Source organism: Pezoporus occidentalis, unplaced genomic scaffold (assembly GCF_034315485.1).
Source record: "Pezoporus occidentalis ecotype Australia unplaced genomic scaffold, CSIRO_AGI_Poc_V1 ctg23, whole genome shotgun sequence".
In the NCBI taxonomy this organism is placed as follows: Eukaryota; Metazoa; Chordata; class Aves; order Psittaciformes; family Psittacidae; genus Pezoporus; species Pezoporus occidentalis.
Window position 1 is genome coordinate 5,528,903 of NW_026914180.1, and position 14,935 is coordinate 5,543,837.

Consider the following 14,935-nt stretch of genomic DNA (forward strand, 5'->3'; position numbering starts at 1 on the left):
AGGGCTGTAGGTAGTGGCTCTTGATTGCCACAGCCAGCACTGAAGGGTGTCTGCCACCACAGCCCCCTCTCTATTACCAACCCACACCAGGATTTCCAACTGTACCAATGAGGATGTGGAGATCACAGCAGAGCAGCTTCAGCCTCAAAGCAGTTGCTTACATCCTCCTTGCTCTATGTATCACAGGCTTCCTTGCCTACAATAAACTGATCTGGCAGAACAGTTCAATGAGGTTTATTTCTACAGCCATATTTTTGCCTCAGATCAGTTTGGAATTCATGATTACTGACATTCATTTAGAAGCCATTCTGTGTACGTTAGGAGCAGTGCACTGGAGGTGAGATGAGGCTGACAAGAGAAGGGCACAGTTGGTGCTTTATGGATCCAGAGTTAATTGCTGTGCCTGGAGTACATGCTAAGCTGTCTCCCACGGTAGGCCAAGGAGAAAATGAGTGAAATTGTAGGTTTCTCTCCTGTTACTGATGAGGGTTGCTTCTCTTGAGAAATTTCATTCAAGTTCTTTTACATGTCTGCTTGTAGAACCATGCTACTTATGTAAAATCAGCTAAAGATTATCAACAGAGCATCATGGTATTATAATGTACTATTTCACATCTTTTAAAATAAGGCAGAAGGGTGGGGAAAAATGGAGGAATAGGTAGATAAGCCTATTCCCTGTATAAAAATAATATGTTCTTGTTTATATTCAGTGTTCTGGAAGGCAAGGTTAGCCTTTGGGAATCGAAGTAAAAATGCGTTCGGGCATGCCAGACTTTTATAGTCCATAATGAGTTTATTGCATATAATAATTATAAGCTCAGTAATTAAAAAATGCTGCTATTTTATTTGATATTATTGAGAAATCAAAGATTTCATTTGACTTTTTATAAGTTAAAACTAGGATGTGTCAAACATCAATCTTAAAATTCATATTATGGTAATTGTGTATTAGGCTTCAAGTATGGGAGATGCATGTGTATAAAAGCTTTTCGCAAGGCAAAAATACTGGCTAAGAGCAGAGTTTCTTTTAATTTAGTAAATTATAGATGGTTTTTCATAATTTATAACAGTAATTAGTCACATTTGTGTTTTTTTCCTTTTAGGGCAGCTCCTCCAAACAAAAGACAACAGCAGCGTCTGCAGTTGCTCTACAGGATCGCATAATACGCAGTCACCAGCTCCAGGACCTTTCATTAGCAGATCCTCTTAAGTCAAGGACAAGGAATACCAAGAACATTTACAAACCTGTGAACAAAGAAATGGTCAGAGCAGTGGTAAATGCAGGACTAAGAAAAAAGAGCACTGGCCACAAAACCAAGGAAGATGCAGATAAAGGAGTGGTGCATGCTCTTGATCCCAGTCCTCCACAGCTAACGTTAGGTAAACAACTACATTCTGATTTGTGAATTTTTGTTTTTATTTAAAATAAATTAAAATAAACTATGCTTTCTCTTCAAGAAGATAATTTCATGCTAAACAGCATAAAGTCTTGTTTCAAGATCTGTCTGAATTCAGCACTTTAGGCCAGGTAAACAACAGAATTGCCCTTCAGTGGCTTGAACATGTCTTTTCATATCTGAAATGTATTAAAGAATATTATTCTTGTGACAATGAAAGTAAAACTGAAGAAACTAGTGCATCTTGATGAAGAAGAATTCTTTGAGAGGTGAAAGCTTTTTACACTTGTTTTAATATGTTTGAGTGTCATAACTTTCTTTACCTCATATTCTCAAGCAAACACTGATTTTGAGATTGTGTTTATTTGGTGGAATGTTTTAGTATTGAGGGGGGTTTTACGTCTATTTGATATGGTCCCTATTCAGTAAAAAGACATTTACTAGTGTTGCATTAAATATATTCTTTGTTAATATATACCCACCTTTACTCAAAGTTAAAAAGGTTTGTTTTTACAATGGTCCTGGGGCTAAACCTGGGAAGAATTAACACCTGTAGATAAATACCTTTTTCAAATTTAGACGCAAACATGCAACAAGATAAAAGTCACAGATGTGAGGGCTTGGAATGATGCCTGGTGAGAAAACTCACTTTTAAATAGCATTATAATAATACAGTTGTACAGCAGCAACACACAATATTGCTTAAAAAAACAAAGCCAGGGAGCATCTTTACAGACCAGGAGTCCAAACGTGCTCCTCATCAATCAGTTACAGCCCGTATTTCCCTTTTCTAAAGGTTTCTTTAGTATCTTTGCCATGGACATTTTGCTTCCATCTTTTCATTTGTCTTGTTTAGGCATTTCTTAAAGGACCTCCCATCTTCACAATTCGCAGTTTCAAGCATAATAAAACAGTTATTAATGATGATGAAAGTTTATTTATTCTTTATCATAAAAATGCCGTTATAGGCCTCTCTGAATCATTTTGCCTTTGCTATAGTAACTGTCACAGTGGTCGCAGCTCTGAAGAGAACCATGTGAATCAATGAGGCTCCATACAAGCACAAGCATCTGCCATCTGTAATGAGCTGAAGGTTAAGAGGGTAACTGAAGATAATACACAACAAGTGAGTGTAACAAGTGATAGGACAAAGGTGATTATTACTATGTTTACACGGTTATAGTTCTAAAGATGGGAGGCTTATTTCTTTGGTTTGTTTGGAAGAGGAATTTGAAAGAAAAGAGGATAGTGGAGAGAAACAGCAGGTACTGAGGTTAACATAAATATAAATAAGGAGTGATTATGGAAGCTAAAGACTGTGGTGAAACAAGCAACCCAAGTGTAAGCATGTTCTCTGCAATTATAAGAAGTATTTTCTCTTTCAGTCATGGCATTGACTCATTGACTGAACTGTCGCCTATGAATGCTTGTGCAAGTGATTTGAAAGAATGTGCTGAAAGATTTTGTAAAATTGCTGTTGTTTCTGGGTTTTGCTTATTAGTATTTTCACCTATGGTCACACTCTTTTAAAAGGCTTGCGCCAAGCTTTCTGTTCTTAGGAAGAATTGTGTGGTTTAAACTTTACAGCTGAGAAACAGCTTTGAAAATGTAATTTAATGTGACTTTTTCTTCCTGAGTTTGTGGGTAATCAAAATCCCACAGGCCACTAACATTTAAATTTTCTCAATTTAGGACTTGAGTCCTAAAATCAAATAATAACAGTTTAATGATTAATGTGCGTGATCACTTTGCTGACGTTCATTTTAGGATAGATAACTGGGTTGTAAATGGGTGTGTCAGTAAAAGGGTTGCACTTGTAAACTTGATGCATAAGGATGAAAACTCTTGGATGTCTTGAGCTGTGATAAATGTAGGCTTTCATTGCTTGTATTTATTCAAAGTGCTGCTTTGAGAATATCTTTGTAGAGCCTTTTGCTTCAACCACATATCCCTTCTTGTGTGTCCTGCTGGCAGTTTTCCTTCATCAACTGTGTTGTGTAAAAGCTTTCCTTCTAAACACCTGTATAACCTGTCCCTCACAAATATCCCATCTGGTTTATATTATTTAGAAGTTAAGTTTTGCCGCCAATCTCTTCCTATTTGGCAGCTTTAATCATCCATTTGTGAAAGTTTTACATAAGCATTTTTTCTTACCCTGGGGGTATACAAAAGGCTTTCCACAAAGCCATCTCATTGTCTTCCTTAAAACAGTCTTTGACCACAGTGCTTGAAGAAAATCAAGGCTAGGCACTTTTTATGTTGTGATACTGTCTTTCATGCTGTGACTGGTTTGCTATCTTGTTCCCTGTGTATCCAGATTTTCATAAAGACCATTGCTTGGTCTTTGTGTATGTTGGACTATCAATTTGGGATCTTGTTTCCTTACCCATGCATGGATACCCCCAGGTATTACTGCCAGATGAAACTTCATATATTATTTTACTGAAAGTTGTATCATGTATTTTATAATTTGATTCTACTTTTGTAGCAGAAACACTGATCCGTGCAATATATGCTCTTCAAGAGTTAAATGGTTAAAAGGGAAAGGACTCCTGGTTAGGAAAACTTCCTTGTTACTCTACTACCAGTTTCATCAATGCATGCATAAGCTTTAAGCAAAGTACACATTGTGAAGTAGTTTTTAAACTAAACATTTTGCAGGATCCTTTATATATTTCTTAAGCTCATACTATATTTTATCATCAAAAGTGCCAGATGATAAAAGCATTTTACCACACCAAAATTGATAGACAATGCTATTTTATGTTAATACAGTATATATTTTATGTTCTGAAATTACAATGCTGTAATTACTTATATATGCACTTCGCTGCTTGACATGGAATGGTTTGAATTCTAGCCCATAGCCTGCAGGCAGAGTTGTGAGTCCCCACACGTGTGGAGGTGCTGCATTTATGTCTGGTCTTGAGTTGTGCAGGAACTGTAAGTGTGTGACCCTGAGAAAATTCATATGTGACCATGGATGTAATCTACAGCGTTCATTGACTCAAATGTTCTGTTGATATTTAGGCTTACATGCCCTGCTTACCTTTGACTTGATACCTTTACAAGGGTAACAACAGCAACAAGGTGGGATCTATGTGAAACAAATCATATGTAGAAAAAGCATTTTCCACATTGTCCCAAAAGCAGAAACTGACCCAGCTTGAAATCTCAAAGCCGTCCTGTTGTTGTAAGGTGTGGAATAAAATTGATTTATGCTTGAAGGATGTCACGACCTCACAGGGAAGTAGGTAAAGGCAGATAGTTCACTTAAGGGAAGAAAGTATTCTTTATAATTCCTTTAGTACGTCACAGAAGTTCTTTTAAAAGATCAAAACCGTTTTTTTGCAAATTTTAAATTATTAACAATAACACATCTATAGATGGATGAGCTCAGGAGCAGAATTTTTGTCTTGAAAATCAACAAGTCCTGTCCTAGAATAATGAGATACTTCAGCAAGGGGATCACCAAAACCCCAGTCTTTGGTTTGTTGGGATTCCTTTTCTCTTGATGACTAACTGGTGTTACACACACTTGGATACACAAGTGGTCTGATGAGGGTTTGAAACCTTATACAGAACAAATACACGCTACTTATTAATGCCTGTTTCATGCAAAGGTTTTTGTATGAATGAAAGAGTTGATTCTTCCCATGTAGAACTAAAACTCTCAGCTAGGTGTCATCAGCTTGTGTTCTAATTATTGCATGTCCCCCTTCCTTTCTTGTTTCAGCAAATACTACAGAGGCCTCATCATGGAGTCATGTTACTGGGTTTTTACACATACCTTGGACACTCCTCTACTGGCTTTGGTCAGTCCACACAAGCTGCTTCCTCTGATCTTCAAAGATGACAAATATCTATTCTTTGCCGTACCTCCTAGCATATTTTTTTACTACTGAGATACTGACACTGGATTTATCTGCCATTTGTGTATTGTGTTTTCACTGGTTCCTTCGTTAAGAAGGCAGAGGTTTCCTGGAATCATAGAATGATCCAGATTGAAAAGGACCTTAAGATATCCTCCTTGACATCCTTGTAGGTCCCTTTCCGATACTGGAAGGCTGCTATGAGGTCTCCAGGACGTGCGGCAAGGCACCTCACAGTTATCCAATATTGACAAGTTCAGCTATCACAGTGACACCGTCACTGATGTCCTGTGACCATCTCTTCATTTCTTTATGATCTTTATTTCTCTTGTACCCATCACAGTCTCATTACACTTCAGGATTTTGCACCAACAACAGGTTTTGTTCTATCAATTTACTAATGTTTATTTCTATTTTAAGAACACAGAAATGCAGAAGTTGAAGAAACCTTCACAAATTTAATCTAACAGATTTTGTATACACCAATGATTTGAAATTATTTCATTGTGCATTGTTACATTATCTAGTTAATAACCCTCACCTTAATGGCTGTGAAAAGGGGTTAAAATAGATTCAAATTACTTGGCAAATGAAAGTTTACATTTAAAAAAATTCCTGCGTCAATCCTGTATGTAAAAGGGTTCTGACAATTACTGACTGGCTAATTAATAAGTCCATCGCCTGCCAGTGGTTTGTCTGATAATAGATTTATATGAAGTATCTGTATAAAGTATTTCAAAGTAAGTGCATCATCAATGAATTTCATATGAAGAAAATCCATTGTCTGCATTTGGGTTTTATTCAGCAATTTGTTGCTGTTATTGTCTATAGCTAAGAAATTAGGCCTGAGAGAGCCTCCTTCCTTGCCACTAACTGCTGAAAAATGGGTAAAAATAAAGAGGTGATCCATACAGCACAGAGATTCCATACAGCATTGTGCAATATGCAGGGATTAGCACTTCAACCTCAGGTACACGTATGACTGTGTAATTGTGTGTAGTATCAACGGTATTTCAAAACTCTTTTTTCTAGTGTTACTGATAAACCTGGAGGAAGAAAGGAAAGAAAGATTGTACTGTAAGACACCAGCTGTCATTTTATAGCCCAGACCCAGCTATCAATGGCCAACTCTGAAAGTATTTTGTCCATGACATGGTAGAGAAAGTTTGGTAGTGTTCACCTCTGAAATTATGACAGCACGGGAGAAGGTAATCAGCCTTTTTATCTGTTCTTGCTTAGCAGGTATAGGCTATTTTCTGCTCCATTTAAACTCTTGTTAGATATGATCCCAGCCTTCATTCATCAGACTGGTAAATACCCAGTAACTATACATTTTAAGATACATTTTGTTTTCTCACAAGTTCTGTTAATTGCAGTTTAGTTCAATAGCTATTTCCTTTTGGCAAATGGAAGTAGCTGTACTTTTAATACCAGTCAGTCACTTTCTCAGGTTATCTGAAGAAACGCCTGTATTTTACCTTAGAATCATAGAATCGTTAGGGTTGGAAAGGACCTGAAGATCATCTAGTTCCAACCCCCTTGCCGTGGGCAGGGACACCTTACACTAAATCATATCACCCAAGGCCTCGTCCAGGCTGGTCTTGAACACTGTCAGGGATGGAGCATTCACAACCTCCCTGGGCAACCCATTCCAGTGCCTCACCACCCTAACAGGAGAGAATTTCCTTCTTATATCCAATCTAAACTTCCCCTGTTTAAGTTTGAGCCCGTTACCTTGTTGGATTTATTTGACGCATGTGTGTAACATAAGCATAAAGACATCACACTTCAAGTGACTGGCTGGAGCTCTGCTTTGGAGAGGTGATGATGGTAATTAGAAGAGTTATCCCAGCCACTTGCAAGTTTCTTTCCACAGTGCATTTTAGGCTGTTTTTTTCTGCCTGTTGTCCCTTTTAATTTTTCCTGAAGACTTTTTACAGCCAAGTTTGTGATGTGAATCAAGCTCTTTTAATAACCTTAAATACAGAGCTTTTGTTTCCTTTTACATCAACATTAACTGAAGGTGTATAATTGTCCACAGACAGGTGGGATAGATCTGGCAAAAGACCATTCTGCCAGTTTCTGGCTACCTTGAAAGCCTAAAGCTTGACAAGAGAGAGCAAAAGACAGCACTCATTAAAAAGGTTACTTTAGATTTGGCACAAAAAGGGAAATGCCTCTGGAATTCTTTTTCTCCACAGTGTTTCGTTAGCTTTCCTCCCTCAAGGGAAAAAAAGCCACTGTATCTGAAAGCTTTGCCTTCAGCTGGCTGCTAGCCATTAATCCTTTTGTGTTTGCCAGCTCAATAGTGCACACTACTTGTTCTGGTTTTCACTCCTTTCCCAGTTTTTCCTTCCTCTAAGAGCCAACTGCCTTTTTTGTCCAGCTCTGTATCTTTTGTCACGATGGAGATCATCAGCATTTGGTGGGAATTTGGGTCAGATAAAGGTGAAGTTTTCTTGTAGCCTGTGAACATACTTTCTCTTTTGTTGTGTTTTGGTTTGGGTTTTTTTTGTACGCATGAAGCACTGCATTTGATGTATATCACTTCTTGAAATTTAACGTCTCTGTGGGGAAAAGGGGGAAAAGGGGAAAAAATTAATCAGCTTTCATCTCAAGTACTTGTTTTATAATCTTCTCCAGTCAGCAGCAGCTGGCACTTGTTGTTTTCTGCACTCCATGTGTTGTTAACACAAAATTCACATACTAGTTTAAGATGTAATTTATTAAGTAATTTCTATAGAAGACTACTTTTATCTTCATTGGAAAGACTGCAGTAGTAACAGATAGAAACTGATGACCTTCCAGGCAGCCAGTAATCTTCTTGTCAGCATTTCTTACTTTTCAGTTGTTAGAATGGTTTAAAGTCAGGTTTGGTTGGGTTTTTTTTTCCTTTGAAAAACAGGTGCTGCTTTCATGTTCCCATGTATTCCATAAAGTGAGCACACTTCTATATAACCATTTGAGCACATAATACATGACTGTTTAAATTAAACTACTTAAGTCAATATCTTAAATGCAATCATCTTAAAAAGTAATTTTGATTCCATATTTTCATGGCAAGAAATAAAATGTAAGGCTACTTTATGATGAAGCACTGTATTTCATGTTATCACCTTTTTTAAAACCATATGGGAAAACACTGTGACTGAGCGATATATTTGTATACTAAGCGGGAATAGTTTAATTCATGAAATTTCATGCAAATATGGGGAAACTTACAATATTCTCTTAACGCTTTAATTTTAAAAATACACCTCTTGTAGAGTGTTCATGAATTGATGGATGAACCCTTTTCACATCCTGTAATCTATCCTGCTTGTATATATTGTAAGTGGTTGCACTTATTTTAACGGGCATGCCTGAAAGCCTTTGAAAAATGTACAGGTAAAAAGTCTTGTCCTTCTCTTGTGTAGGAAAGGGCAGTATCAGACCAGAGTAATACATGATGGGGCACACTGTTAGGTAAGTCTTACTTCTTCTACAGGTGATGTCACTGAAAAATATTTATTTTTATATAATGTTCCAAAGGTTTTAAAGCTTTAATAAGAAAGTAAAGAGAATAAATGTAGTGCAAAAGTTTAAAAACCAAAAAAGGTTAAAGAAACAGTGCCTCCTAAAGATAGAAAATTAAGAAAGCAATTCGTTGAGAAAAAGGTATGTTGCATTTCTTTCTTTGCTCTGATTCAAGCAGCCTTAAATCAAAACTCCTGAATATCATCTCTCTACCCTTTAATTTACTCCTTCATCTTCTTTACAATGTAGAAAGAAAATAATTTTAATACTTAATTTTAAGGTCTGACTTTTGCCTAGGTTTTTTGTGAGGCTCTGTATTTCCCTTCTCTTTCTGATAAATCACATTAACCTCTTTCTCTATAGAATTATATGAAGGGGGTTTAGTAAGGGGAGAAACAAATAAATACATAAATGATCACTTCTTTTCCCTGTCCTCTCACTGGACACTGAACTGGGTATTTCCATTCCATAACTTTGCCTGTCTCTAACTTCTCAGGTACGAGTCCAACTGTAATGAATTAAGATCCTGAGCCCATACAAATGGAAACCAAATCAGGTGCAAGCATTTTGCAGTGACCCTGTTTGCCTTTGTTGAAGAATCCCTGTGCAACTTCAAAGTGCTTCTTTGCAACTTCCAGCCTTCCCCCAGTTTAGTAAGAACCAGTCCAGCTCAGCTCTTCAGTAACAAAAACTGCTCTGACACATCCTCTGCAATCACCAAAGGGTCCCTCGGGGGGTGTGGGAAGTTGTCTTCCAGTCCAGATTAACGGGCAGGGTGGTTAGCAGAGATTAACAAAGCCACACAGGACAGCCATTGCAGTGTAGCTAGTGTGTGCAACTAGGAAAATACTCTTACCCAAGCTGCAAGCTAAGTCAGCAGTAGGTTTAGAACAATACTTAAATCAGTTGTTTAGTTGTGGGTTTTTTTCAAATCATTGCTTTAGTTAAACAGAAGAGTGCTTGCACAAAAAGCCTTGTTACTGTCTGTCATTATTTCTCATGCTTATTTGGTTGCATTCTGTTGGAGGAGGGCTTTGGAGACAAAGACCCTTTCTTGTTACTTTACGCGGTTACATGTGATAGTGAGATTGGTACTCTAGAGGTCCTGCAACAAAACCGGTACCGCTGTTCCACCTGTGTGGTGATGGTGACAGAGGAGAGAATGGAAATACTGTTCTCAGTCGTAACACTGAGACAGAATGTTGGTTGCTATGCTACTTTTGTCATCAATGCAAAGTCCTTCCCTGTAACAGAGAAAATGACTATGGAGGTAACTGAAGAAAGCTAATGTTACACTTGAAAGTGCTCAAACACTTCAGTTTGGAAGAAGTGAATCCTTGGGTGGATTGTGACTGTCCTCAAGTAGCATCATGAGAACCAATAATAGAAACACTTAGATTTTTCTGCATGGAAGACTGGGGAAGCAGCCGTATGCTTCTTTTCCAGGGATGTGGTTAGTTTTCTGTGGGCTCAAGATATGTGCTTAGATATAGACAGGTCTCAGTAAGGGGAAGTTGAAGAAGGCTTCTAAATATACAGAAAGCTGTTAAAATTTCTACCACTCAACTTACTGAGCTTCAGCTGGCCACAGTAGCAGTCTGCCAAGCTACCTCAATGGGGTACCTTTTAAGGCCCTCAGGTTAGATACGTGTCTTAGGGAGATACAGCCTGACAGACTGCCCACATTTCATCATGTGATTATAGGTAGGTCTTCATTTAACATAGTTTCCATATACAGTCCACAGCAGTAGGGAACCGTTCTCATAGGTAACGCTTCGGGATTTTCCAGGGAACAAAATGGGCATTACTTTTTCACCTTTTATTAAAAATAAATGCATAAAGTCTTCTTGTATGGATTAGCCAGGTTTAAAAGAATTCAGTATCAATTATGATTGAAGGCTGTATACTAGTTTTCTTATCAGCTTTGAAGTGGGAATTGCAGATGAGATTTCCTGCTTTTGCTCTTACACTTTCAAGTGTCGGTTAATGAAAACACGAAGGAAATTTTCCACAGGGAGCTATCCATTTCCAGACGCTAAAAAGCTCTTCTAAACTAAATTTTGCCTCAAACTTGTTCTGTGCTTTTAAAATGTCACTCCCTAAACATTAGCATAACCAAATGGCATGGCCATTGAGGAAAAACCCCCAAATCAAATATTTAATAACCCTGCCTCCTCTGGAAGGATCACAAAGGTTAAATGTCAAGTTCCATATGCTTAAATATCACAAAATAAAAAATAAAGCCTGCAGTATTAGTGCTATTAGGACACATTTTCGACTTGTTTCAGGGTGCTACAGTAGCCCTTATTACAGCTACCATTAAATTTTTTAATAATCTAGATCAAAGGAGATAAGAAAGGTCACTGAAACCAAAGTAGCCTACGTTTTAGCACTGCTATACACAGAAAGCAGGGTGTTGCTTCAGCATGTTAGGTAGTGAATTTCTTTGATCTTACCTATAAATGTCACTTCTGTATGTCATTTAATTGCGGTATAGTCTTTTATTGGTGCAATTAAATCTTTTCAAATGCATTACATTATCTCCAGCTTTGCTAAAAATCTTGCCATTGTTTAGGCAGCGAGGGGAGTCACTGTGAAATGATGCAGTTGGCTTTAGTTTCTTCCTCCCCCTCCACATGATTTCTCCCAACGATTTTAATTTAAATCTCACCAAACAGTATAATGGTCCTGGAATTTGTTTAGTCGTTTGACTTCCTTTATCACAGGGAGATGGTAAACATTCTGTTGCTAACTTGAAGTGGCTCCAAGCAGCAAAACTAGGAGGATATTAAACCAGTAAAAGCTTATCAACTGATTCATTGATATGCTGTAAATTCCAGCCTTTTCATTTTACTTTTGAGGGTTGCCATAAGTCAACACATTAGTAAGCAATTTGCTGACACGGGATCCCTTAAAAAGGCTTCCCTGTGGACAAAGTTCACCTCGGTGCTTTGTTTCATCGTTTTATTTTATCATAGTCTTGTGCTGCTGTACAGATGACTGATGTAGTTTTGCAAACCAATAGAGCATTTCAAATATTCAGTTTATGCCATTCTGTTTGAGTTTTAAGAAGAGACAGACATAAAATACAGAGGGAGGCTGTACCAGGAAATAAATTCAATTAATCAGTTTCAGTTGTTCTAGGGGAAAAAAAAGGTTTTTCAGTGTTATTCATTAAAACACAGCAGGATTTAATATTTAAATCCTACAACATGTTAACAAGTTATACAAAACGCTTATTTCCTTTCTGTTCGTGTTGATAGCTCGCATTTATTTGCCAGTTAACAAAAATTTGGGGTTAAATTTCAGTTACACTTTTTTTTTTTCTTCCCAACCTTAAATGTTATTTGCTGATTGATGGATACGGGTTGGGCCAGGTCACACGGCAGAAATACAGGAGTAGCTCAAAGCAGATAGTATCTTAGCAGCAGGGGAACTTAATAGATCACAGTCTCAGGCAGGAGGAGAGTTTTCCTCTCTTTATTTTTACAGGTTCTGCTTGAGGAGGCTCCTGAGAGGACTTTGAGGCTTACTTAGTGAAATGGGGAAGAGAAGCACAAGTGCAAGCTCAGTGAGGAAACTTAGGGTTTCTCTCTTCTTAGGGAAAAAGGAGCAAGCAGCAGAAGCAGAAAGGGGGCACTGCTTGCTTAACACAATCCTAGCCCCTCTCTGCCCCCAGCTCTCATACCTCCCTGGGGGTTAACTGTCCTCAGCAGCCTGCCTAGTCATGGCTATAGCTCACAAGACAGGCCTGTTCCTGAACTTACCACATCCTTGCTCTCACATTCACAGAAATAGACCCTTGATAAGGGCAGAATTAAAACGTGGTTAATTTTCTTCAAATTTTGAGTCCTGAGATGCTACGGAAAGCATCGTTACAGCTGCTCTAGTTCTCTATTGTATCTCCCTAGCTTTCTGATGAAAACACTTCAGGCCTGTCAAAGTATGATACCAATATAAATGAAGACCAAGCATAAATCAGGAACAAAAGTGGCTTTAAAAAGATCAACCTTTACTGGATGTTGAACAGAAACCATGAATTTGTAAGGTTTAGGTGTTATCTTACCCTGTCATTCCTGAAGTCGGATTTTAAAATCAAATCAGTAACAGCAGTTAAAATTACCATGTGGAGCAGATGTAGCTCTAGAATCTAGGAAACAACATTTAGATAAAACTTACTAGGATTGTAAGTGCTTGATTAAATACATAATCACATACTAAAGGCATAAACTGATTAAAGTGTAGTGCCTTAGTATTTCATGTCTTATTCAGGAAGCCCACAGTGTCATCGTTTGGGATTGTTTGGAGACGACAAAGTGTAAATATTGAAGGAGGCCTGCAGTGGGATGCATGTTTGGTTTTTGTTTTACACATACCACTGAAGGTCAGCGTGCATGTCTGCATGGGATAGAATCAGGGGTTTTTCCTTCTTGACAGTGAACAGTCATGAGGGGAGCACAAGATTACCCATCTGCTGCTTGCTGGACAAGAAATTCTCTCCCAGAACACAGAAAGGACTATTGCTTTTCCTGTCACGTTGTGATTTAAATACGCTGGTACAGGGCAGCTGAGGGGAATTCTTTTGTTCTTCCTTTTTTTCTTAAGTCATGTTGTACATCAACATTAACTAACGAGGCAACTAAATCTGATTTGTACTGACAATTGGATACAGCCTTTCAATACATTCTTGTGTTAGGGATCATTTGGAAATACGGCAAGTCATATTAGGTCTCAGCAGTGAATCGGACCATAAAATTAAGAGAACACATCTAACATCAAGAAGCAAGCAACTTGCCTTATGTGACGGTTTTCACTATTACCTGGATGCTTCAAATGTTTGTCTCTAAAATACTGAGAAACAGTATGGGTTTCAATGGAAGGCACTTTCGTAGCTGTACATTATATTGATATCATTAAAAAATATGAACCAAACAAAAAAAACCTGCTGAGCATTATATAGTTTTAAAAGTCAATTTAGGAAATTCAAAGTTTAAATGCAATCTCATAACATTAATGACCTTTTCAGAGAGTTTTTGTGGGGGTTTTCCTGATTCCATTAGGTCTAGAAAAAGTTCCCTTTGAATATTCTGACACATGCTATGAAGCACATGTCCTGGTAGAGAAAGACTACCAAAAAAAAAACACTTGAAATGAAACAACAGGAAAGCCTCCAGGTACCATCAAGCTGCTTGACCTTGGCAACAACACTTCTGCCACCTCATCTCCCACTTCCCACCCCACCTTCCCTGAAAAGACAGCTCCCTGTTTTCCTGACAGGTTTTCACTCACAAAATCCATGGAGAGAAAGGCTCACATTGCATGGTCATGGTACAGGTGTTGAAATGTTCCTTAAAACTGCTGAAAGCTCTTACAAGCAGAGTCAAAGGTAAGTCTAAGACTTGTGTGATGCCCTACAGAACTTTCTGATACTGTGGCAGCAATGAGATAAGGCGGTCACAGTGAGTTGGGATTGCACTCAAGGAGATGATTTAGAAAAGCAGGTATTGCTTTTAGGGATTTATTTTGCTGAGCACTGGTAGGAACATCTTCAGATACAGTGACCAGATTGCTCAGCTTATGTGCAATGTGCAGAAACATATTTAAGGCCATAGGTCACTAAATCTACACCAAGGACAACATCCAAAATGCCTCCTCTCTCACTGGTTATTGTGTCTTTAACAAAGCCCACAGCAGACACCCTGGTTTTCCACTTTGTGATTTCTCTGAAGGATAATGGCCCATCAGTGGAGACCTGATGCTTTTAACCTCTAAATCAGCCCTGGATACCAGCTGCAAATTGGAACATCTGCATAGGTACATCTGGTCCTGTGCAGCTGAGCAGATTGGACATTCTCCAGTTCCCTCCTTCAACTTTAAGAACATCTCTCATGGAATGGAAGTCTGAAGCTGTTAATTTTCAAATAGTTTAGGAACCACAGTGGTCAGATTTTAGTATCTAAAAACTGCCTTTCAGTCAAACTACTGAGCTACTGCAAATGACTTATGCATGACTTAGTCAGCATCCTCTTGTATAAAGAAGCCGGGGGAAAGAATAAGAGAAAGTAAAGCAACTTACTTACACCAACTACAGAGAGGACAATTGAGAATGCTGCAGGGATTGTTTTTTCATTGCTTAAAATAAAGAGAAGT

The 14,935-nt window shown here is 38.1% G+C and overlaps 1 protein-coding gene across 1 annotated transcript; it reads left to right on the forward strand.

Annotated features, from left to right (window-relative positions):
* Window positions 1-342: 342 nt before the first annotated feature.
* RNF32 (ring finger protein 32) lies at window positions 343-10,073 on the forward strand. The gene is given in 9 exon segments (XM_062621327.1): window positions 343-432; window positions 1,104-1,380; window positions 6,101-6,220; window positions 6,223-6,239; window positions 8,175-8,207; window positions 8,605-8,673; window positions 8,675-8,791; window positions 8,867-8,926; window positions 9,813-10,073. Coding segments are annotated over 9 exon segments (1,044 nt in total).
* Window positions 10,074-14,935: the final 4,862 nt, after the last annotated feature.